This window comes from Megascapheus bottae, chromosome 21, assembly GCF_031878675.1.
Source record: "Megascapheus bottae isolate mThoBot1 chromosome 21, mThoBot2.hap1, whole genome shotgun sequence".
NCBI classification, from domain to species: domain Eukaryota; kingdom Metazoa; phylum Chordata; class Mammalia; order Rodentia; family Geomyidae; genus Megascapheus; species Megascapheus bottae.
This window is the reverse complement of record NC_143529.1, coordinates 31207808-31232780: the sequence shown is the minus strand read 5'-3', so window position 1 is coordinate 31232780 and position 24973 is coordinate 31207808. Positions and strand designations below refer to the sequence as shown.

The window sequence follows — 24973 nt, the reverse complement described above, 5'->3', positions numbered from 1 at the left end:
ACCAAGGACAGCAAAAGAGATGAGGGATAACATAGTACCTTAAGGACAACAATCACTCATTATAAGGCTTTTGTTTCTATATAGCTTTTTTCTATCCCAGTGTTACTTTGTTTCCATTGGAATGATTCATTCAGCCATGGATTTGTTTATCCTCTTCTGAGCAAGCAGAACATACCTTGGAACCATTGCATCCTGGCAAACCAGGCAGTCCATATGGTCCTATCTTGCCAGGAATGCCCTGAAAAGAAGAGAGAATCAAAGATAAGACTCAATTCAATCCAGGTGAAACCGAAGGGAAAGTAGCTATTGGGATACAAATGGTTGCTTAAACAGGTAATCATTCACACAATGCTTTTAGATATAATTTAAATACCATAGCAAACAAAACAGGCAACATAAAATAAGAGTAGCAAGTGAAGGGTATTTTAGATAAAAATGAGAGGCCTCGGGCTGGGAGTTTGGCCTAGTGGTAGAGTGCTTGCCTTGCATGCACGAAGACCTGGGTTCAATTCCTCGGTACCATATACATAGAAAAAAAGCTGGAAGTGGTGCTGAGGCTCAAGTGGTAGAGCTCTAGCCTTGAGAAAGTCCAAGGACAGTACTCAGGCCCTCAGCTCAAGCCCAGGACTGGCAAAAAGAAAAAGAAAAGAAAAAGAAAGGCCTTGTGTATAGGATGCTACTCTAAGATAGGAGAAAGGAAAAAAAAGTAAGGTGTGCGCAGAAATGAACTTTATTATGCTATACTAATCAACAGGATCATACCATTCTATATTTTGTTCTGTTCTGTACTATTCCATTCCATTCTATCCTATTCTATTCTTCCATTCCATTCTACCCTATTCTTCCTATTCTATTATTCTTATATTTTCAGAAAAATAACCTGACTCATCATATGAATTCACATACAAATACATTACTAAATCCTAAACTACCATCTGCTTCATTTAATAAATATGTAAGAACATATAATCTTGAGTTACATACATTATTTTTTTCCATTACTCACTGGAAGTCCAGGTGGTCCTGAATACCCTGGTAATCCACTTACTCCCTAAAGACACAAAAAAGCAGACAAGGTGGCAAAAAGAAATCAGTTTGACAATGTATAAAAATTAGATTATTTACCATTGCAGTACTCACTTTTTGCAACTATGATAAGGAATAACAACAACAACAAAAAGATAGACCAAAAAACAAAATGGTTTCAAAAATCTTTGTCAATCTGATATTTCTAGAATACAGATTTGGTTTGGTTTTGGGCTTTTTGAGACAGGGTTTTACTGTGTGTATCCCAGACAGATTTCAAAATCTGATCCTTCTGTACTATCTCAGATTCGTATCTAAACGTTTGAATGGCCATGTCCCACTCCCAATAGAAGCAGTACCCAGGATTCCAGAAGGTTCTTTCATGCTTTATCCCATCAGGTCAGCAACTGCCACAAAATAGGACCACTGTTTCGGATTCAACTGTGCAGATCAGTTCTATTGGCTTTTGAACATCATCTGTGAAACCATACACAATATCCTCCTCTTCTCTGGCATTTCTATGTCTATTTAGGTAGAATGTTGATTTTTCTAAACCTCAGATGTTCATGCAGCAATCAGGATGGACTGCTTTGGATTACTAACCCTGACACCTTTGGGACCAGTGAGTCCTGGAAGTCCTGGAGAGCCCTAGATTGGGAGGGAAAAGAAGAGAGGTAAACACCAAGGAAATGATCCCACACTGAAAATCCCACACATACAACTTCTCCAGTTCATTCACATACCGATCTGTTTTGCATTTGTGCGTATTTCATTTGTTAATTGGGGCCAACTAATTCTTTATTTCACGAGCACTTAAATGTTTGTCAGAAAGAATAAATAAATTTCATTCTAACACTTACTGCTCAAAGTGGGGTGTAGGGCCAGTGGTATTAGCATCCCTGATCATGGGGGAGCCTGTTAGAATTGAAAAATCTCAGCTTCCTTCTATTCCACAGCCCCAAATACTGGCCTACCACTTTCCAGACTTATTGACTCAGAATCTGCAATTCAAAAAGGATTCTTTGGTGATTTCCTGGCACATTAAAATCTTCTGGTTCTCTTGGAAGACTAGTATTATTAGCAAGACAGCTGCTGAGGTCTGATAAGCGTGAATGTCACCATCATAATGGAAGAGGCCAATAGCAGCCAAATTCACGTGCACTGGAAACACTTTATTACCCAAATGTGCCTGGCACATACAAGTGGATAAATGCTGGAGTCACTGGTACTTGAGCCAGAAATAACTTTGCTTGAGGCACAAATTGAATGTGGTTTGGAGGCCCTCTTTCTTGGACAATAACCTCAAATGGAGACTGTTTTAACTCAGCCACTTGCTGTGGGAGTTCCTTTATCTAAAAGCTCTTCTCATAATTTCAGAGTTTCAGTATGTTTTAGTCATTTTGATTATTTGAAGAAAGGGCATTGCAGAGTCTTCTGAGATTGGATAGAAATGGTGAACTTCTGCCTTTCTTTCTTGTGTGAGGAGGAGTTCTTGGCTGTGTGTGGCTCTGTAGCAGGGCTGTTGTCTTCCCCTACAGGGTGCCTTTTTTTTTTTTGGGTGGTCATGGGGCTTGAACTCTGGCCCTGTGTGCTGTGCCTGAGCTCTTCAGTTGAGCCACAGCACCAATTTCAGTTTTTTGGTGGTTAGTTGGAGATAAGAGTCTCACAGACTTTCATTACCAGGCTGGCTTTGAACTGCAACACTCATATCTCAGCCTCCTGAAGTAGCTAGGATTATAGGCATGAGCCACCATGCCCAACCAGGGTGTCATTTGTACAAAAAAAAAAGAGTAACTTCAGATTGTACTTCCCTTTTGTAAATCTTCCCATGAAAAAAAAGAAAATTAAGTGAGGAACATATAAATTTGAGCCTCCCTCCTCCTTTAGTTATGTTTGAATATTTGATCATTTATTTTTGGTCACATTCTCTTGAATGCATTCTCTTGAATGCATTGTCTTTCAGTTATGGTTTAAAGCATGAGCTCCATAACAACACAAAACAGATGTTTCTGGATCAATCTCATAGAATATTTCCACACCATGTAATTCACATGAAATTGCCAATGTACCATGGTCACAATGATTATTTCAATGGATCGCTGGCATTGTTTCAAGAAATGTTGAGGGGAAATGAGTAGAGTAGGGTATCAAGAAAAAAAATGTAAAAGAAGGAGCCCAGCACTCATTTAAATTTAGGAGTAAAGTAGTAAATTCATTCTACTGAGAGCTAGTAGCTAGCCATGAGTGATGGATATACAAAGAAAACCTAAAATGGAAAGTTCCTCAATAGCTCCAGTTATTAACAGGAAGAATGTTAAGACAATGTGGGTGAGGGAGATCACTGAGGGAGAAAAAAACCCTTGACTGTAGTGAAAACTTCCACAGATGACCTCAGCCCTGTAGACTGGATGTAAGAACAGGGCGTTCTCACAATCAATCACTCTACGTACTCAAACCTCAAAGGCTACTGCTGTTCTCTTTCTGTAGACAACCTGCTTTCAGTTTATTGAAACTGCGTTTACAATAGGAACTGAAGCTGCTTTTGTTGAAAAACATTGCCTCTTTTCTCAGACCTACAAATTAATTAAAAGTTAAAGTCTGGCATTCCAGTCTATTTTGTAACTGTCCTGGCTCTAAGCCTTTATTCTATGGTTACTTTGCAATCACCTTAGGTCCCAGCAAAGTCAAGATTGATTGGTAGTGTCTTTCCGAGGAGGGACTGAAATTACTGCCGAAGGACAGCAATGCCTTGAAGTATAGCTCACCCCCAAAGAAGCAGAGTCACCTAGGATGATCTGTCTGCATGTTGGAGCTGGAGAAATTAACTCAGGGGAAGCAGATGGTCCGCATAAGCAATGACAACAATAGCCACTTCTGAATCAAGGAGAATCAGACTTGAGATAATGACCTTCCAGGCCACACCTGCAAGTGGGACTCGACCTCTGCACACCTTTTGTCCCCTACCTCTAATTCTTCCCCCTATTTGAATCTAATGCTCATGTGTGTACCCCAAAGACAGTTGAGGATGAACTGAAGTTCTGTCTTCCCAGGGCATTCCGCATGTCATAAATCTATCTCCTTTAGAGGCCTTTCATGATGTCTTTTAGTTTGGCACAAAATGTGAGTGAACAGATCTGCTATATTTCTTTTCTAATATGCTTTCCTATCATGTACACGATGGTTTCTGCCTTATGTCAATTCCTCTCTTGTAGGATGCAAGGATGAGGTACACAGGGTCCTGACTCATAACTAACAGGGAATTGGAGGGAAAGTCAAGCTCTAGAGGAAGCTGATGAGATGTTCAGACTTGGCTCAGCATCCCAATGACTCAGTCAAAATTAGCATCAGAAAGAGAAATGGAGTGGCCAGGTGCAGTGGCTCACACCTGCAATCTTAGCTACTCAGGAGGCTGAGATCTGAGGATCAAGGTTCAATGCCAACCCAGGCACAAAAGAACCTGAGACTCTTATCTCCAATTAACCTCTAGAAAATGGGAAGTGGGACTGGGCTCGAGGGTAGGGTGGTAACCTTGAACTGAAGAGCTCAGGGACAGTACCCAGGCCAAGTTCAAGTCCTATGACCCACAAAGAAAAAAAAGAAAAAGGAGAAATGGAGAAAGAATTTATACATGAGCAAGATAGATTCTGATCTTGTAGAATTACTAAAAACAGAAAGCTTTGGCATTTTTCTGTAAACTAAAGGTGTAGATTTTGTCTTTCTGGTTTCCAGAGTTTGAGTCTGGCCTCAGAGATGTCGTGTAAGAAACACATATGTGGGCTCTGTCTTCTGTTCCTAGTGCAGAGCTCCTCTGAAACCTTTCCTTGCTTCCTGAGGGATGGAGGTACAGATATCACCTTTTGTTCTTGTATTTGGTCTGTGGTTCCAGTTTCTGTCATCGAACGCCTAATTTCCTGGGGCTTCCTGAGTAAAAGACACATCTTTTGTTCTAAAGGAGGAATCTGAGTGGCTTCCTGGTTGGGGATTGGTTCCCAGAAAGACCTGGGCTATGATTAGAAGCATAGAACTCCGGTAGTCCCATCCCTTGGTGAGGGAATAGGGGTTGTCAACTGAATTAACAATAGATTATGTCTGTAGGAGGAAGACTCCTGGAATATCTGTAAGGTGAGGAGATTTCAGAGAACTTCTAGGTTGGTGGACATGCATATGCCAGAAGGGTGGCCCAGATCACCTACTTGAGGATATGGGCTCCTGGCCAGGACTCTGTCAGACCGCATGCTACATACCTCTTTATCTGGATGTTCACACATATCCTTTATCACAACTCTCAGTGTTCCCTGGAGTTGTTAATTACATGCTTAAGGACTAAGAGAGAAAAGCCACCATCCATCCAAAGTGAAGTTGGAGGGCAGGGTTGGGGGGGCGGACACATGGAGTTGTTATGAGCTGTTGTTGAAGATAAGTATCAAACCCAAAGGATGGGGTGATGGGAGCCTCTGATTTCTAATCAAGTTGGAATGAAATGTGGATAGCCTTGAGGACTCTCTAATTGTGACTGGCCTCCCAATTATGTGGTGGAGAGGGAGGAGTCTAGGGGGGCTGAGTTCTCAACCTAACTCTAATTTAGGCTACAAACATAACTATATTATAATACAGAATGCATTATAATCTATAATAATCTACGGTCACAATCTATTATCATAACCCCTGGAGCTGATGTGGCTGTGAAAATATCCCCTCTCCCCCAATCTAATATTAGGTTTCAATTTTTATTTTTCCACTTGCTAGATAATTTATATAAGACACTTGCCTGTGTACTCTCTTTCCTCCCCCCTAGCACAGAACTCCAGATGGAAACTGCATAGTAAGTTACCTTGGCCAGGACTTATGGGGCCAGTGTGAACAACAGAGTATAAAGAGAAATGGATGCTCCTGTGTCTGATATGGAGTAAATGAACACTATGTTAGCTTTATCATTTAAAGATGCTGTATACTATTCTAACACATAGTCTAATGCGGTAGCAGTATGCAGTTGTACTGACAAAGAGAGCACAGATCAACTCTAATTCTCATAATCCTCTAATGAGTTCACAGCTAGGGAGCTACTTTAGTATAGCCTTCAGGAGAATGAATGTGTGTGCGTGAGAGTGAAGTTTTAAGCCTAGCCAATGTGCCCCACAGGAAAGAACAATCAGCAAATCTACTGGTTATGCAGTTATTTAGTAAATCCTCCAGGCTATTTGTTGAAACAAAACTCTTTGAGTATGTATCACAGACTTTGGGATAAGAATGCTGGGTGAACAGTGAAGATAGCAAGCTCCAGTAATAACCGTAGGAATGAAAGCTTAAAGAATCTGGCAAAAAAAAAAAAAGGCAAGTGGGGGAACTGGGAAAAGAAAGAAGGAATGGAGAGGGAGATGGGGAAAGAATCAGGGACAGCAGGCCTCTACAAACAAAGACACATTGTTTCAAGGAGAAGGGATCTACACAATTTGGAACAGAGCAAAGACATTCAAGTAAGATAAAGACATAGAGTAGCCATTGACCAGGTCTATTGAAGGTCATTGGTGAGATTTTTCAGGGATACTTTCAGAAAGAGGCTAAAGAGAAGATAGTATTTATCCAAGAAGCTTGGCAAGAAGGAAACGATAAAGAGAGGACAGTCAGTAACCTTTCTGGAAAAGACTTAACAAATAGAGAGGACATTCTGTGTTCTATAGGGAAACACTTGCATGCTTAAGGACTGAAAGAGAAAAGCCACCACCCATCCAAAGGGAAGTTGGAGGGCAGGATGGGGGAGGGGACACCTGGAGTAAGGTTCCAGCTGGAATCAGGGTATGGTTGAGTGGTGACATCTTGAGTGGAAGGTGGAAATAGTTTAGCTTATGGGAGAGCAAGGAGGTTGTTTGTATCTAGGTGGAGAAATCTTAAATTGGGGAAGAGGAAGTTGAAGAGGAAGACGGGTTGAAGCATGGAGTAAAGTATATTTCTAAGGGCTCATCTGTGACTGGAGACAGAAGTTTATTATGCACCCATCAATTTGCTGAACTAATGAAATTCCCTCCATATTCTCAGCAGCCTACTGGATAAGCATTAAAAAAAAAACATATTAGGCAAAAAGAAGAAATTTTCTGAGTTTATGGGATTGCATACCTTGGGTCCCCGGGGTCCAGGCAAGCCTTCAGGGCCAGGGAATCCTTTCTGTCCTGGAAAACCAGGGGGTCCTGGAAAGCCTTTTTCCCCCTGTTAAAACAGAATAGAACAAAACAAAAACCAAGAATCATCCTGAACAGCTGCTATCTAACAACAAACACCATTATTGCCTTCTCTTAGGATTCCATGTTGGCATATGCAACAGCATGCTATTGTTTCCTTGGTTGAAGAAGTAAGAATTAGCACTGTGCAGTGAAAACTATCTGCTGGAACATCTGTCCACAGATTTTAGAGTGCTGCCCTGACTCTTATCTGAAATGGTAACACTGTGCAGAGCAGAGGTAAAAGGAGATGGGTCAAGCATGGAGGGAAACTCCAGAGAGGCCATTGGGTGAGTGGAGTGTTTGTTGAGCAGTGGAGAGGGCGAGAAGGCACAAGAATGTCCTCTGGGAGTATGTGAATCGATTCATAGCTTAAAAAGATTCCAAGTGTTAGAGACTTCCTCAATTACAGAGGAATTAGTAACTCCACCTGTTACTTCTGTAGGAGACTGCAGAGATATCAAGGGGAGTGTACCAACAATGTGAGATAAAAATCATGTTTAAAGGGAAGGAGGCAGCATTGTGGGGAAGCTCCTGGCAAATGGGAATTAAAATACGTCAGGTTCAATGCTTCACATAGTTCTAGTAATAAATGATCTTTGTATGGATATGAAACTGGGGATTAGCCATGAGGCCCAAAGCTGCTGGCTGATTTAGTTAATTTTGGTACATAATTGGCGAATGAGAAACAAAAAAATCAAATAAGATACTTCATGATCAGGGTAGAGGTTTGCATATACCCAATAAGAAGAGGAATGGTGGAATGGCTGAAATCTTAGTACTGCTCAGTAATTTCACACAGTCGAAACAGCTTCTTCCAGGTAGTTGGGACTCAATAAATCCTTGAGTGCATGGTAATCACAGAGAGAGAGAGAGAGCTTTTCCAGAGTGAATCTGAATATACACCATTCATAGTGGCGGGGGCAGGGGGATCTCTAAATCAAATTGCATGTGAATTATAAACCATTTAAAAATAAATATCAAAGTATGCTTAACATATAACTTCTGTGTAAATTGCTTTATCTAGAGAACTTAAAATATGTTTTCTTAAAAATGTTTTTAATGGTTAGCCTTCAGTATTGTAACAAATTAATTAGTGTCTCCAAGAAAATAGTTTTGTAAACAAAGAGACCACTTTAGTCCTGCTCCTGTCTTAATTATCACAAATTGCAAGTTAATGGAGCGAATTAATGAGATTTCATGGCATTCCTTTTTTTCTTAAAGTCTGCAATGGAGCTACTAGTACCTTCTGCTGCTAAATTTTGGGATTTTCCCATCAGGGGGCGATCTTGAACCAGAGTGCGGACTCACTCTTGTTGCTTTGAGTATTTATTTCATGTCAAAATGAATGAACCCAATTGTTTTCATTTTTTTCTCCTCTGTTTTGCAACATTGCAAACAGTGTACACTATGAAGTCTTCCTATAAACTTTCTTTTCCGCTCACTTGCTCCTGATTCCTTACACACATACAAAGTTATAATGCAACTGCCATTATTTACACAAGGTATCTAGAGGTATTTTTTTTAAGTGGTTAATGGTTATATGTAATTACTTTAACATTAGATTTAGAGGATTAAAGGACATACTATCTTCCTGCTACTGCTGGGGGCAGAGTGTGAATCACTTAGGGATAGAGTGAGAAGAAAGCAGTATTGAGTTTTGTTTTGTTTTGTTTTGTTTTGTTTTACCTTCTCCCCTTTGGTCCCATCACAGAAGCACTGGCCTTTGTCTTTGCAGACACAGCCCTAGGGAAAAAGGAAAGAGAAAAAGTTTATTTTAACATTTAACACACTTCCCTGTTGTTAAGACACTTAGTCTTCATTAGGAACCACAGGACACTGTGACAATATTCCCATGGAAATTAGGTTAAAAAAAAAAAGAGTGTCAGGTGAGTATCTCATTTTGCTTGTACTTTTATATCAATTTTAAGCTATTTACTTGTGGAAAAGACAAAGCAAGTTATTCTTTTTTTTTCCCAGAATAATAAAGAGTTGAACCCTACAAAACTGCTGGCCACTGTTGGAGGTAAAATATGGTCTTGGCAAATTTTAGGGTCAACATAATGTTCTTATCTGTTTGTTTGTCTATAGTACTGTGTGCACATTATATGCACTTTAGGTACACATGCTGTGTACACATATGCTGTATCTTCTACAAGGGATTCTAAGCTTTTCTTTTCCTGAAATAATATTCAAGCCTGAAAAAAGATCTACCTATTATTTATCTTTAAAGATAACAAATTATTAATGGTGACATTGAAATATTCTTATAAAACAAACAAAAAAACTCAGCAGTGAGCCAAAGACATTTGGTCCTAAGTAGTCACTTTGACACATTCAGAACTATCAGCCCTCATTACTTATGCATACCTCAATCCTAATGAAGTGCATTTTGGGGGGGTGATATATGACAGCAGAAGAATAAAGAGAAAATGTCTTCTGACTTACATGATACTCCGTCTTTATATATTAATTATGTTCTCTATTTTTTCTTTAAGTTAGTAGTAAATGGAACTTAGTTTGCTATATTAAGAAAAGCTGTTAGTGATCATAGAGGCAGGATGATCCAAGGGGAGATGCTGGCTGGTATGCAGAGGTGACATGTTCTCTCTTCTCCCCATTTTTCTGTGCACACACACGCGTGAGCATGTGCACGCACGTGTGCACACACACACATACACAGAGTCATTCAAAGATAGATGCATACAGCCTGACCCTTCCCCTTCCTAAGCATTTTATATGCATCTCTCCAAACAAGAGTATGTTCTTATCTAATTATATAGAAATCATGTGGCACTTTCAGATTCTGAGTTTTAGTAAGACATCCAGCATTACGTAAGGTCCTCAATGGTCCAAGTCAATGAAAGACAGTTTCACGTTTAACGAACCTTTGCTTTGACGTTGGAGATTTCATCTCAATCAGTGCTTTCAACCTGTAGTCTTACATGGGGTCTGATCCTACCAGGCAGCTCTCATCAAGGACACAGAGGGCATCAGAGGTGGCATGTGAGTTCATTTTCCTCGCCCCCCACAAGCTCACGGCTCTGCAGGAATGGGGCTTTCTTCCACCATGTGTGGGGGACATAGCTTCCCGATTTTTGTCATCAAAATGATAGTTCTTTGTTTGTTTGTTTTTAATCCATTATTGTCCCTCCTTTTGGAACGTGAACTTTCAAGAATAGTATAATGATTTTTGAGTTCCATTGGATTTGTTTACACATAACGATAGAATTCCTATTTGTTTGTTCAGTCCCAGTTAGCAAGTTGGCTAAACGAAGAATCAAAAATAAGCAAGAGAGGCACCAACAGTAGACATTTATTTTATTTTACACATACGGAATGCACCTGAATTCTTCAATCTGGTAGGACAGAATCTGAGTCCCTTCTTTGAGCTTGGACTTGCACTGTGGAGGGATTCCATACCCTTCTTCCTAATTCACACACTGAATTTGACAATTTCCAGTTTGGGTCTCCTCAAAACAAGCTGAACACAATTTATCTAGATACCTGTTCCTATTGCTGGCTAGTTCTAAAGTGTTCATCGTAGTCACATTTACTTGAGTAATAGTCATTTCCATCAAACCCCTCTTCCTCTGTCCCAGTCTCCTGTAGATCAAACCCTGGGACTTGATATGCTAAACAAACGCGCTGTACCCCTGAGCTGTATCCACAGGCCCTGCCCAGCCCTTGAGTTATATTTCTGTCCCTGCTTGCAACCTTGATTTCCTGAATAAATGGTTATGCATTCATATTTAATCACAAACTATCTCACTACATAGTTTCATCATGATTCTAAGCGATTTTAGCAGAACTGAGAATGACAATGACAAACTCTTGGCCATCAGAGAACCCATTAGTGGGACAGGCCTGGGTTGGTGTGTGAGAGGGAAACCTGGCATTACCAGAGCCAGGTGAGCTCTGGTCCAGTGAGCAGCCAGAGTCATGGAGAGATGACCCACCGTTCTCTCTGTTCATATTAACTCTCTTCCATCACGTATATGTGGCTGGCTCTGGTAGCCAGGTCCCACTACCAGCCCCCCCCAAGCTGTGGGTGTGCCTGGGTTAGCAGAACTATTCCAAAGTCACTCCAGTTTGAATTCTCAGCTCAGCTGGCAAGGCGGGGCCTGCCCTTGCCTCTGCACAATCAGCTGACGAGGACTTCAGAGTATGTGACAATTTTGCTGACAGGCAGATCCTCCACCTGATTGAATCAACTCCGAATTCCAGCCAGGGCAGCTTTCTGGCAGCTGTTCAGCTGCTGATCTAGAAAGGAGTGAGTGCCCAGCCGAGAGCCCCAGGAGACAAGGTGTTCTGATGGCTTTGGATGGTGAAGACAGGACAGCAAGATTCAAAGTAACAATTTATCTTCACCAGGCCGTCTCACCTTAATTCAAAGTTTAAACATCGCAGATGCTTCAATTATTGAAATAGATGACTTGACTGAAAAATGCAGGGTTGTATGTTCATTCATGCTGATTTGGGTCCAGTTTTAAGCTTTTTCACTCTACTTTGGAAAAATGTATAAAATAGGAAATAAGATCCTGCTTTTAGATGTTCTGTTTCGTTACCCTATCGGGTAATAATAATTAGTGTAGGAATAAGAGTTGCTTCAACTAAAATATAATTAGTTCTGTGGCAGAAAAAGTTATAATCAGTAAAATTTGAAGGGTAATTAGAAGTGAAATATACGTTTTTTTTTCCCACTATGATTACTTCAATGGGATAAAACCCATTAATTTCTACTCAGATGTGAAATCACTTCAAAACCAGAAGGCTATTTTGAAGGAAAGCATAACTTGACAGGTATTTTTAAAAAGCATGTGTTAATAGTTTTTACTTTCCCAACAATAAAGTACCTCTTCACTTTCTTATGCCAACTGTTAGTGGGATAAACATTCAGTTGTCCAAAGAAGAAAGCTTTCTAATTAACTAGTAGATCTCTTCCCCTTCCAGGCCAGGGAGTGGCTCATATTACTAAGACGTTTTAACACCTTTGAATTTGTAAATTTTGAATTTGAATTTTTGAATCTTGAATTCTTCTACCAGTTGCTTTTGATTCTCATGACCTCACACAGAATGAAGAAAAAAAAATCATTGTAAAGATTGAAAGTTTGAAATCATTGAAAGTTTCCATGCTCAGAAGTTCTAGGTCACTTGTGTGTGGTGGGCTTGTGAGACATAATGATTGGCCTAGGAAGGACTCAGTTCCTTTGGGTACTTTGAGCAAGTGACTCAATGCTTGCAAGTTGTGTTTGTGTAAGGAGGTGCAGTGAATATGAAGCTCTGTCTTGCAGAGGTGTTTTTTTTTTTTTTTTTTTTTTTTTGTATGTGTGTTTTTTTTTTTTTTTTGCCAGTCCTGGGCTTGAGCTCAGGGCCTGAGCACTGTCCTTGGACTTTCTCAAGGCTAGAGCTCTACCACTTGAGCCTCAGCACCACTTCCGGCTTTTTTCTATGTATGTGGTACCAAGGGATCGAACCCGGGTCTTCGTGCATGTTAGGCAAGCACTTTAACCACTAGGCCAAACTCCTGGCCCTGTTTTGCAGAGTTTTATGAGGAGATGTGGAGACCCTATCAAAGGTTATTGGAGATTAACATGCATGCAGTAAGGGCTCAGGCCATGGGAATTCCTCATTCCTTATTTGCTACAAGATCTTTTGCCAAAGAAGTCCTGTGACTGTCTGGTCCTTTTTCAGTAAGTCTGAACTAGCCCCATTTCCCTGGACATTCCTTCCTGAAGCCTGACTGTGCCAAAGAACTGGCCCTGACCTTAAGAGTTAGGGTAAGGGATGGATAATTATTTCAGCTACACTCCAAGTGAATTAGTTTGGATTCAATACTATTAATTCTCATGTTGAGAAAATGCTCTCATACTCTGCCAGGAGTACTTACAATGGTAACAAATCAACTTAATGAAATGGTACCTAACCAACATGTTAAATATGAGTGCATACAATTTCAGTTGCAAAAACAAGGTTGGAAGGATGGATTGAAATAAAGTTCAAGGACTGGACAGGACTTGTAGGTGTGACTGAATGGTAGAGATTTTGCTTAGCATTAGAATTTGTAATACTTTCAGTGCTATTAGAATTAATTGTACCCTCAAAAAAGTGCACAAGGCATACCAGTTGATTAGCCAAATATTATTTGTACATAGGCATGGGCATTTCTTTGTATAATAAAATGCAAATTAGAAACCCTAATGGTACCTGTTGTTTATAAATGACAGGCACTAAAGGAAATACATCGACATGTGGCCAGAACCATTAAGGTGCTGGTCAGTCTTTTCTGTGCCTGTGGTACCCAGAAGTCACCAATGGATCATCACCTTGACATCATCCTCTGTCACAGGGCAAGGTGGTTTGAAGGAGGATGGCACCAGCATTGAAAACAGCCATTCTGGGTTTGATTCTCTGTGCTGCCATCTTACATGTGTTGCTTTTAGAAATTCTAGCACCCCAGCTTTCATATAGGTAAAATTCAAAATTTCGTTATATTTGTTTAGCCCAGGTTTAGAACAAGTCCATCTATACTCACTCAGGTCAGTTACTAATTTATGAACTGGCACTGCCCCTTATCAGCTCAGGAAATAAAAAAAATGTACTGCTTACACTAGGTTGCAAAGAGGAAATAACTCATAATTTTTTAAATTTCCCTTGCTGTGGCAGGCAATGAGATATAAGCTTTCTGCTAAAATTAGTAAAATAACAGATCTAGTCAAGTACATGCATTCTTATGGTTCATTAAAATGATCATAATATAATATGTATAATACACATCTCTATCTATCTGTCTGTCTATCTATCTATAGATAAATGTATGTGTGCATGCATATAATTTCATTCTTCATTAAGTGGTCTAGAAAACAATTCCCATGCAATTTTGACTATTTCCTTCTTCTACTCAGAACAAATCCATCCTACTTCTGCACATGCTCATGAGACAGGGGCTATCTCTTGTGCTCTCCACAATCTCTCCCACACATCTCCTACCTCCCCACCATCCGAACTCCAATGGAAGGGCAAGTTGGCACCTTCACAGCTGGTTCACACCCTATTGAGCATGTCTGTCGATTCTGCATTATGATGACTGACCCTGCCAGTCTCTTAGCCCAGCCAATCGCCCGAAGGGAATGTTTTTGTGTGTGAAAAGAAGAGCTGACCAAGTATGAGCCAAGCCATGCCAGACAGCCCCTACCATCTGCCCCCACCCCCAGCTGTGGTATGCAGGGTTAGCTCTACAGTACCTGGCGTCTGCCTTGCACAGTAACCAGGACCTTTGGCAGCTTGCCCTCCAGTCAAGAAGGAGCCATCCCAGGAGCTGCTCACTGCCAGCCTCTCCTGTCCAGCCCTACAGTTCTGTCCCACACCTGAGTATCACAAATATCTCACTACAAGTCAAGTCCCACCTTTCAACTCCTATTCAGAGAGACAGCACTAGTCTAGACATCTAACCTAGCCACCCCCCCTTTTTACTTTCTGGATGACAGCAAACACAAGATTACTAGCCCTGACAAGGAGGGCCAGGCATAGGGAGTGTTCTCTGGGACATCTAGCAGTAAACAATGTGGTCAGAGAGCTTTGCTCAACTCCTGAAAGCCAGGAGCAATCACTAGCCTCAGCTTCTTTCTGTTTTTCTTTTTTCCTTTATAGATTTTAAATGCAAAAGAACACAGAGACTTTCAACCAGACAAGCAGAGCCTACAAGATGACTTATCTAAATGCAGGGTGAGAAACTGAGCATTTATTTTATTAGCCAGGAGTAGAACCAGACTAGTATTGTTTTTGAGCACTAACTATGCTTAACACTGTGCACAGAGCTCTCTTCCTCATGTATTATTCCCTTTGTAACTTTTTCCATCCGATGATGAGAAATTGGCATATCAAGAGGCTAAAGGAAGTAAGCCACACAGCCTGGGGATCCGAACCTAGACAATTTCACCCACAGCTCTGTCCTCAGCCACCATACTGTCACCATCTCCCTCCTTCACCTCCCCTAAGCCTCCTCTTTCCTTTCCCTCTCCCTGCTTCTTTGTCTTCTCCCCCACCCCTCCATATCCTCCATTGTCTTCTTTCTCTTCTTCATACCCTTCCCCTTCTTCTTCTTCTTCTTCTTCTTCTTCTTCTTCTTCTTCTTCTTCTTCTTCTTCTTCTTCTTCTTCTTCTTCTTCTCCTTCTCCTCCTCCTCCTCCTCCTCCTCCTCCTCCTCCTCCTCCTCCTTCTTCTTCTCTTCCTCTTCTATTTGGTAGTACTGGTGTTTGGTTTTACTCAGTGCTAAGCAAGCACTCCACTATAAGTCATGTCCTTAGGATCTTGGGCTTTCTATCCTAAACTGCCTGGGACCACAGCCCTCCTATCCCTGCTTCCTAAGTAGCTGAGATTACAGGCATACATCAACATGTCTGGCCTAACGTGCTTTATTTCTTATTAGCAAGTTAGTGGGCCACAAAGCCAAGGAGAAACTATATCTTGTTCCCTTACCCTCTCATGCCTGATGGTGTACTACTAAGTTTTTATTTTATTGTTTATTGTTGGAGTAATGTATAGAGGGGTTACAGTTACACTCATCAGGTAGTGGGTACATTACTTCTAGAACCTTGATACCCCTTCTTGTGTTTTTGTCCCCCTTCCCTTTCATCAATAAAATTTTTGTGTTTATTTGTTTTTCCTTTTATTATATAGGTAGTTCTACAATGTCCTTAATTTTGCCTTGACTTGCAAGACCTAGAATATTTATTATTTCATCTTTTGTATAGAACAGGCTTACTGATTCCTTGGGCAAATTATTTTGATGAAATTTTCATTGTGTAGCAACATATAAATTGTATTAAGTTATTAAGATAGAAACTCAGAGAAGAATTAGCTTTGAACTCTAGTGAGAGCACTAACAGACTAGACATGCTCTCTATTTCCTCCTTCTCCTCCTTGCCTTCTCTGTCTCATTAGACATCAATTGGTTCAAGAACTGGACAATACCGGTTATGCAACTGCAGACTGGAATAACATCTGAAGACCAGACATTTCTAGTGTCTTGAATTCACAGGGAGAAAAATTAAAACAAAACAAAACAAAACACCTGGTGTCAGTGGCTCATGCTTGTAATCCTAGCTACTCAGAAGGCTTAGGATCTTGGTTTGAAGCCAGCCAAGGCAGGAAAGTCTGTGAAACTCTTACCTCCAATTAACCACCAAAAAGGCAGAAGTAGAACTGTGGCTCAAATGGCAGAGTGTTAGCCTTTAGCAAAAAGCTGAGGGACAACACTCAGGCTCTGAGTTCAAGCCCCAAAGTAAGCACAACAAATAACTGAATAAATTGAATGAATGAATAATTATAAAATAAAAAGAAACCAACATAGGACTGAGGACTGTCATCTTTACATTTTTTCTACATAAGGGCAATGATTACCTCAAAATTCCAATCAAACAATCCACTCTCCAATCTGCTTTCACTAGGCTACAATGAACAGAAAATCCATTATCCACTATGATCAAATTCCATAAGAAAAAAATTTAAAATGTCATAAAAGAAGCAAATAAATGCTTGCAGAATTAGGGCTTTACTCTGTAGACTGAGCTGGCCTTAAAGTTGAGATCCTTCTGCCGCAGCTTCCATGCTGGGATTACAGGTACATGCCAGTATACTAGACAAAATTAGCTTTTGATATATCAATATATATATATATGTATACACATAGTGTATATACACATATCTCTCTATATATCAATATATGTATATATTTACATCTATGCTTATATATGTATATAAACATATTCATATTATATATATATATATTCAAATTCTTTGGCCTGGAGAAATCTCACTAGCCAGCACAGCTAAGATTGCTGCAACCACCTCCTCCCACCTCAGCCAGCCCTTTTCAATGGGCACTATTCGTTCTGCTACTCCTACTGAAGAATTTTCTTGAGAAGTAGAAGAAAGCTAATTACATTGTGTGATATATGCTTATGGTGAAATATGAATTCTGGGTTGAAGTAACCTATCTGTCCTCACTGTCAATTGAGCACCTTAATAGACCATGGGCATTTTCCACTCTAGAGATAAGACAGATCATTCTTTGAATTGCAGGTGTTCATGTTGTTAAGCTTTGGAAAAGTCTTGCTCCAGTGAGTTCTTGTCCTAACCCTCTAATTCTTCCTTACCTGATTTGCTTCACGTATGTAAAACTTTTGTTAGGTTTAATTCCTCATACCATAGGTGGTTTGGGCCTATATAAACTTTTTTTTAGTTATGTTTGGGGATGCAAGTTTTCTGGGACATGAGTCTTCTTGCAGAAGCTGGCATTTTAAGAAAACCTGCTCATTTGACTTCTTAAAGGGTGCCTTCTCTGTATCTTGATGAATAAATTCCCATATAATATTGGATTAATTTAACAAAAATGGCCACAAATGTCCCAAAAGCAGTCTAAACTGTCAAGTAGATGTATATTGGAATACCAGAAACTCCACAGATTGCATATATGGGTCATCTATTTGTCGGAACAAATCTTCCAGAAAGATTTTGAAAATTCGTGTGTGTGTGTGTGTGTGTGTGTGTGTGTGTGTGTGTGTGTGTGTGTGCTCAAGCACTGGTTCTGGGACTTGAACTCAGGTCTTGGGCACTTTCTCTGAGCTCCCCCACCCCTTAGTGCTTTACTGCTTGAGCCACAGCTCCACTTCCTGCTTTTTTGGTGCTGAACTTGGAATAAGCATCTCAGGGACTTTCCTGCCTGAGCTGGCTTTGAACCATAATCTTCACATCTCACTCACGTGAGTAGCTAGGATTTCAGGAATGTGCCACCAGTGCTCCTGTTTAATAAAAGTTGAACTAAGGCTTTTTCCGCACCCAAATGGTACTCCAGGCGTGAGGCGACACTGGTCACAGCTCACAAATCCCAAAGACCAGCCTTCTGGATTTGCTTTTTGGGTTTACCTTCCCAGCTGGACTGTGTGATCCACCCAGAAGGGAGCTAGGCCAAGAATGACATCTCTGTCCGGGGATCTGACAGTCTAACTCTGAGCATAAACAGCCAGCCTGGGTTACAGCCAGAGGACAGGATCCTCAGGAGAACACACAGAAGAAACTCAAAGGACAGATAAGTCAGTAAGTACGACAGCAATTAAAAAAAAACTGCAAAAGGCCCCCCAAAAGTTGACAGGCAGGGATCAAAAAGTGAACAGAATTTCCAAATCACAAACATGGATTTGAGCTGAAAATGATGGTCTGTCTGTTGGGAAGACGGAGGCAAAGAAGAGAAATGAATCACCTGGATTCTCACCCACTATGCTTCAGTTCAACCAATAGCTTTACAACTTCAAGCTTGTGGACAACAGAGCCGGTATTTTGGGGAACTAGAAAAGCCTCTGGGAGGGAAAGTAATTTATTGGCTCTGAGGAAAGTGGGTAGGTGCAGTCCAGAGAACGATGTGATTTTTGTTTTGAGCCATTAAAAGCATTGTATCATTGCTTTGCTTTGCTTTTTGGGTGAATATTTTACTTCATTAAAAATTAACAGTACCATGAGAAAGGGTATCAATGTTTGTGAAGTAATGAACCTTCTATCTGGTGAATATAATGTAACCCTTCTATTAATTACAATAAAAATATGTGAAAGGTAAATAAATAAAAAGTAACAATAAAAAGAAAGTCCATCTTGGATCATTTGTTTGTTTTCTAAAAATAGGAAACTAAAGATGTAAAGTTCATCCAGAAAAATTAAACAGTTCATCTAAGAAAACAAACAAATATCAAAAAGATTTTCCATTGCTTTATATCTAAAGTCTTAAGATTTATTTATTGTTTTCTCAACTTGGTAAGCACCCTAATTTCACCTTACAGGATATTTTTCTTCCATTAAGAAAAATGCTAACTTGATTTTGACTTCCTTGCTTTAAAAAAAGAACAGTAATAGCAAACATAGGAAAAATTTGAAAGGAAGATGATGGAGACAGATTAAGAAGCCTTGAAAGGGACAATTCTCAGAAGACACAGGGGTCACCTGAGCTAACATTGTTAGAGGAAGACCATAGTTATAAAGCATCAGACATGCAAGGGAAGGCACAGCATGCTTGTAATCGCAGTTACTTGGAAGGCAAAAATAGGAGGATCCAATATCAGGACTGGGTTAGGCAAAGTCAGAGAGCCCCTATCTTGCAAGTAAGCTGGGCATGATGGGTCACTCCTGTAACCCTAGCTACACTAGAGGTATAGGGTGGAGAATTGTAATCTAAGGCTATTCTGGGCAAAACAGCCTAGGATATAAAGAAATAATAATAATAATACCAATAATAATAATAATAAAACAAAAATAATGAAAGTACTAGTGGTAGAGCAGTTGCCTAGTTAGCACAAAGACCTCAGTTCAAACCTCAATACAACCATTACAAATATATATATATAATATAAAAATTATACATACAATATACATTATGTATTATATATATTCAGCTATCATAGGATGTTATGATTGAAAGAGGCTTTTGCTTTTTCTTTTTGGCCAGTCCTGGGACTTGAACTCAGGGTCTGAGCACTGTCCTTGAGCTTTCCTCAAGGCTAGGGCTCTACCACTTGAGCCACAGCACCACTTCTGGCTTTTTTCTATATATGTGATGCCAAGGAATCAAACACATGCCTTCATGCATGCTAGGCAAGCACTCTACCACTAGGCCAAACTCTTCAGCCCTGAGACTTTGGCTTTTATTCTCACTCCAGGGCTGGTCTGATCCAATGTGGAGCCTAGAACTTCTAATTTTTTTTCCTGAGCAAATGCATAAACAGCGTTTTAGGGTGAGCTTGTGCACAGTTTCAAACATGGTGCCATGGTACATGTTACCATTTCTGCCCATAAATCTGCTGGCCCTGCTTCAAGGGAGAAAAACTTTTGACTGTGCAAAATATCTTCTTCTCTGAAAGTGGAAGGCTAAGTAACATTTCAGTGGGGCTATTTGCTTCTTGAAATAGTTGGTATAGATGGTTTTTGCGGCATTGGTTTTAAGCAACACATTTCTTTGCATCTGGTATACAAATTCTAATTTCAAAAATTATTTAGTCCCATGGATCTTAGGATAGTTAGTGCTTCTCAATTTGGTTAGAACATGTAAATTATCCAGAGCCCAGAGTTGCTTTTTCTGAGGCCTCATTTTGCAGGAGCAAGGATAGTTCTGCGGAGGGGGCTGGGTAAGTAACCAGGAGTCTCAGCTGCTCTCAGAACATCTTTTGCCCAAGTGACTTAATGTGTCAAGCATTAAGAAGAAGCTGAGGTTTATTTTTTAAACGATAAATATTAACCTCTATAGTATGTATATAAACAACATGACAGCACTTTTGGTTTAAAAAATACATTACAAACTGGGCACTTTTAGTTTGCCATAGGAGTACAGTGAGCCTCTAGTCCTAGCTACTCAGGAGGCTGAGATCTTGAGGATCACAATTTGAAGCCTGAGCAAGAATATTCCTGCAACTCTTATCACCAGTTAACCAGTAAGCAGACAGATATGGGGCTCAGCCTTCATCAAAAACAGCCAAGGGAAAGCAGGAAGACCCAAGTTCAAGTCCCAGTGCTAGGAAAACTATATTAAATTAAAAACATATATTACAATCGAGGTTAAGGATAAACCCCGAATAACCCCCTCCCACCTGCCCTAATGGATTATGCCATTTCTTTGATCAGCATTTGTCACTGGCTGCCATTAGCACTAAGTTGGCATCCTGGTGACGTTTGTCTGAAGAAGGATTCCTCATTTCTCCAGCCTGCAGCCGTGGGTCTTCATGGACAAGCTACGCTGTGCCCGCTGCTGCCTCCCTGCATCCTCTTACACATTCCTGTGCTTTTCCACATGGCCTGCTGACAGCGGCAGGGCTACTTCCATGGATCATTTCTCTGCATGGCTGAGTTTTGCTCACTCAGGAGCAGGTCAAAGGCTCTACATCCCTCCACCCACAAAAGCCCTTCACTGTTTTGTGCTTAATTGCTCTGCAACATCTATCTAATTGCTAGGTCAGGACATGTTTACATGCTTTTCTCTGCCATCCTACTCAGTCTCAGAAGGAAGCTAGTCTCAGTCTGGGTGGCTCTGGTCCAGGATGTGGAGGGGCAGAGTGGACTGGTCCCAGGTGGGGGGACTGTTCTCTTGCCTGCCCATGACTTAGTGGGCTGGTTTGATTGCGACGGAGGCTTTTTGAACATAGCCTGAGTGTTAGAAGTGTACCGCAGACTGCAAGCTGGCCAGGTATGTGTAGCTTGTGCTGTACATATGTGGGTAGGAACTGAGGGGAACAGAAGCAGTTGCCATAAAGAAGATGGGCAGAGAGCCTTGCAGAAGAGCCAGCTCACATGGGATGCTAGGGGCCCCCTGTGCCAGTGGAGACTGTCTAAAGTCATTCTCTGTGTCTAGCCACATCATGTGACACTCTCACCCTGAAAGACACATGCCCTCAACTACATCCTCCTTAGCTTCCAACAGAAGATGTGAGAACAAATCCCAATCACCTGATAAGGTAATTTCTGAAGTAAAGAGCTGAAGGCAGGCAGGGAGGGAGGGAGAGAAAAAGACAGAGGGAAAGAGCGAGGGCGGAAGAAAAGGAAAAGGGAGAGAAGAATGGAGAGGGGGAAGGTGGGGGGGAGAAAGAGAAGGGACAGGGAGGGAGGGAGAGAAAAAGAGAGGGAGAGAGAGTGGATTCACACCTGGGATTCCAGCAGGTTTGCTTTGTCCAATAAGGAGAGCAATTGAGAAAGAGGGCCAAACATTTAAAAAATGGCTGACGCCTCATTAATCCTGGAAGATCAGTAAAGAGAAAGAGAGCTCTGGGACAGGGGCTCAGGCTGACTGAAGCACTGCAAGTATGGGACTGCAGGATCAGCCTATCCAGGACCTTCAAGAGACAGACAATGAAAGAAGGCAGGGTGCTGAGAGCAAGACTGTGGTGGGCAATGTCAAGGTCAAGGTCATGAGGTCATTCATGGAAATAGATGACTGAGGCAGAAGAGCAAATGAAATTACTGCGATGGCAACTTCACAATATGCACAGTATTGAAATTCTTTTATACTACAGTGGTGGGGCTGAGAGAGGTGATAACTTTTCTGTGTGCATGTATTGGCACTAGGGATGAATCTCAGGACCTGGCTGCTACTTGAACTATAACTCCACTTTTTTTTGTTGCTTAACTGAATATAAGTCTTATGGATTTGTCTGTCTGATTTGGCTTTGTATCCCAACTGCTATTCTCAGATCTCAGCCCCCCGAGTAGCTAGGATTACAGATGTGAGCAAATTAGTTGCTTTTTAAAAAAATGCATATAATTTCACTAGCAGGAAAATATAACTCACTTTTTAAATGGTGACAATGACAATGCTGCTGCTGTAAGAATGGTAGATCATTGGCTAACCCACAAAAATGAAAAATAAAATGCATGTTATACCTTTAGTAATTTCTCCTTTCATCCTTACATTCTTGGGCAATTGAAGAACCCCAAAGTATCCAACATAAGTTTCAGACATTCAAGAATGAGCGAGTCTGAAAACAAATATGTTCAGGTCTATTTTTCACATTTGTGGAATTGGTAAATAAACACTGCCCTAACTGACTCTTAGGAAAATGTGATAAGAAAGTCCTTAAACCAGGCACCTAGACTATAGAGTCTTAAGAGTGTACAAGAAGGTGCTCTCCAAATATGGGGAAGAAGGGAATGAGCTGAGGCTCAGATGACATATTTCAAGGGCTGAATAGCAATCCTTAAGTTCGCCAACACAAACCTTTGAAATGCCTGTCACATTACACAGGCAGTGGTTCTGATTTATAATGAGCAGGTATTTGAAGAATGGAAGCAGTGGGATGGCCAGAGTAGTTCTAGTACTGCCAAGTATTTTTGGTGACTTTTTTTTGGGTCGGTTGTGAGGCTTGAACTCTGGGCCTGGGTGCTGTCCTTGAGTTCTTCAGCCCAAGGCTAGAGCTCTACCACTTGAGTCAGAGTACCACTTCCCTACCAAGTATTTTTATAGGCTTTAACCTAGGAAATCAATCAAGCAGACAAACTCTGACCCTGTTTTTAGTTATTTGTATTTTAAAGGAAGACACAGAGAAGGTTGTAAGGCGAGGCTCTCATAGCATAACAATGTGATGTTCCTTAAAATATCAGGGAATTGAAATCCATCAAAATCAGAAATGAGAAGGTCTAGGAGGTGGCTCAAAGCCTAGAGTGATTGTCATGTGACAGGCCCTGGGTTCAATCCTCAGTAGTAACCCCAAAAAACAACAAAGCAAAACAGGCAAAAATAGTTGGTTATTCTGGGTGTTGGTGTCTTATATCTGTAATCCTTGCTATTCTGGAAGCTGAGATCTGAGGATCATTGTTCAAAATCAGCCCAGCAGAAACCTCTGTGAGACTCTACGTCAAATAACTAGCAAAAAGCCAGCAGTGAAGCTATGGAAGAGTACTAGCTTTGAACAAAAAAGCCCAGTGATAGCATTCAGGCCCTGAATTCAAGCCCCAGGACTGCCTGGCACATAAAAGGAAAGAGACAACGGGACAGAAACCACTCCTAAGAGTCTTTCTCTAGTGAAGCACTGGAAGTATGAATGGATTTTCTGATGTGCACTTTACTTGGGTTCAGTGAGGCTCCATGAACAACTCAACAGAACCTTTTGATCTGCAAAGGCAGAATAGGATAAACACATTATTAATTCCCCTGTCTCCAAGAGTACCTGCAAGAAGGACTGCACATACAGACTGTGTTTTGCCAGATTACTCAAGATTCTCATGTTGATTTCCATTCCTACTCTTCTGGCATTCCAGGGTCCCTGAGTCATCACAGTCTTCTCAGTTGTGGGAGAGAAAAGAACCAGACCCTCATTTCCTTAAGTCATCTTCAGAATTGAGCTTCAAATATATGCAGCACAGTTGGCTTCCCCCTCCCTCCCTGAAACACAGATTCACCTCTGATTATTTCTACTTTGCAATCAAGATCATTTTTTCTACTGGAGCCATAATTGTTTATATACTTGTCACCAAAACACAGAAAGAAGATTGCATCTCTAAGGAATGGTTCAGAGTAGAGTTGGCAAATCACTATCCACAGTAGCCACTGGTTCATCTGCCTGGTTCCACACAACTCCTCAGCTAAGAGTGGTACGACGCCTTTAGGATATTATGTGTCAGTCAAAAACATAATTAAAGCCAGGAACTGATGGCTTATGCCTGTAATCCTAGCAACTCAGGAAGCTGAGATCTGAAGATCATGGTTTGAAGTCAGCTGGGCAGGCAAGTCCATGAGACTCTTATCTCCAATTAATCACCAGAAAAAAATAGAAAGTGGCACTGTGGTAGAGTGCTAGAATTGAGCAAAAGTACTCAGGCCCCTAGTTCAAAGTCCCACAACTGGCAAAAACAAAAACAAAAACAACGCCCAAAGCATAAAGACAAAAAGAACCCATAGTTAGCAGAAACTATTAGCTTTTCCAACAGAACTGTTGTGGGAGGATTTGTGGCAGTTACCTCTTGGACCACAAATCCCAAGATTCGATCTGATTTTCCAGAACATGTTTTCCAACTCCTCTTCTAGACTAGAAAGAACTGGAAATGAGCAGAGAGAGCAGAGCAAAAATCTGAGGGTTTCTGAGTTTGTTGTTGCTGTTTGCTTTCTATTTTTTCCCAGATGGAATGGGTTGGAAAGGGTAAGTGGCCCCTCTGACACATTCATACCCATGAGCCTTTTTAATTTCATTCTAGTTTTAATTTCCTCCTGT

The 24973-nt window shown here is 40.8% G+C and overlaps 1 protein-coding gene across 1 annotated transcript in view; it reads right to left on the bottom strand.

Moving 5' to 3' along the window:
* The window catches only part of Col4a3 (collagen type IV alpha 3 chain), a 130456-nt gene that overhangs the window by 69002 nt on the left and 36481 nt on the right, over positions 1-24973 (bottom strand). Inside the window, exons 2-6 of the mRNA XM_090354941.1 lie at positions 8928-8984; positions 7138-7227; positions 1630-1674; positions 1007-1051; positions 176-238 (exon numbers count right to left, since the gene is read on the bottom strand). Coding sequence (XP_090211067.1) covers positions 176-238; positions 1007-1051; positions 1630-1674; positions 7138-7227; positions 8928-8984 — 300 coding nt within the window. The remainder of the gene's footprint in view (positions 1-175; positions 239-1006; positions 1052-1629; positions 1675-7137; positions 7228-8927; positions 8985-24973) is intronic.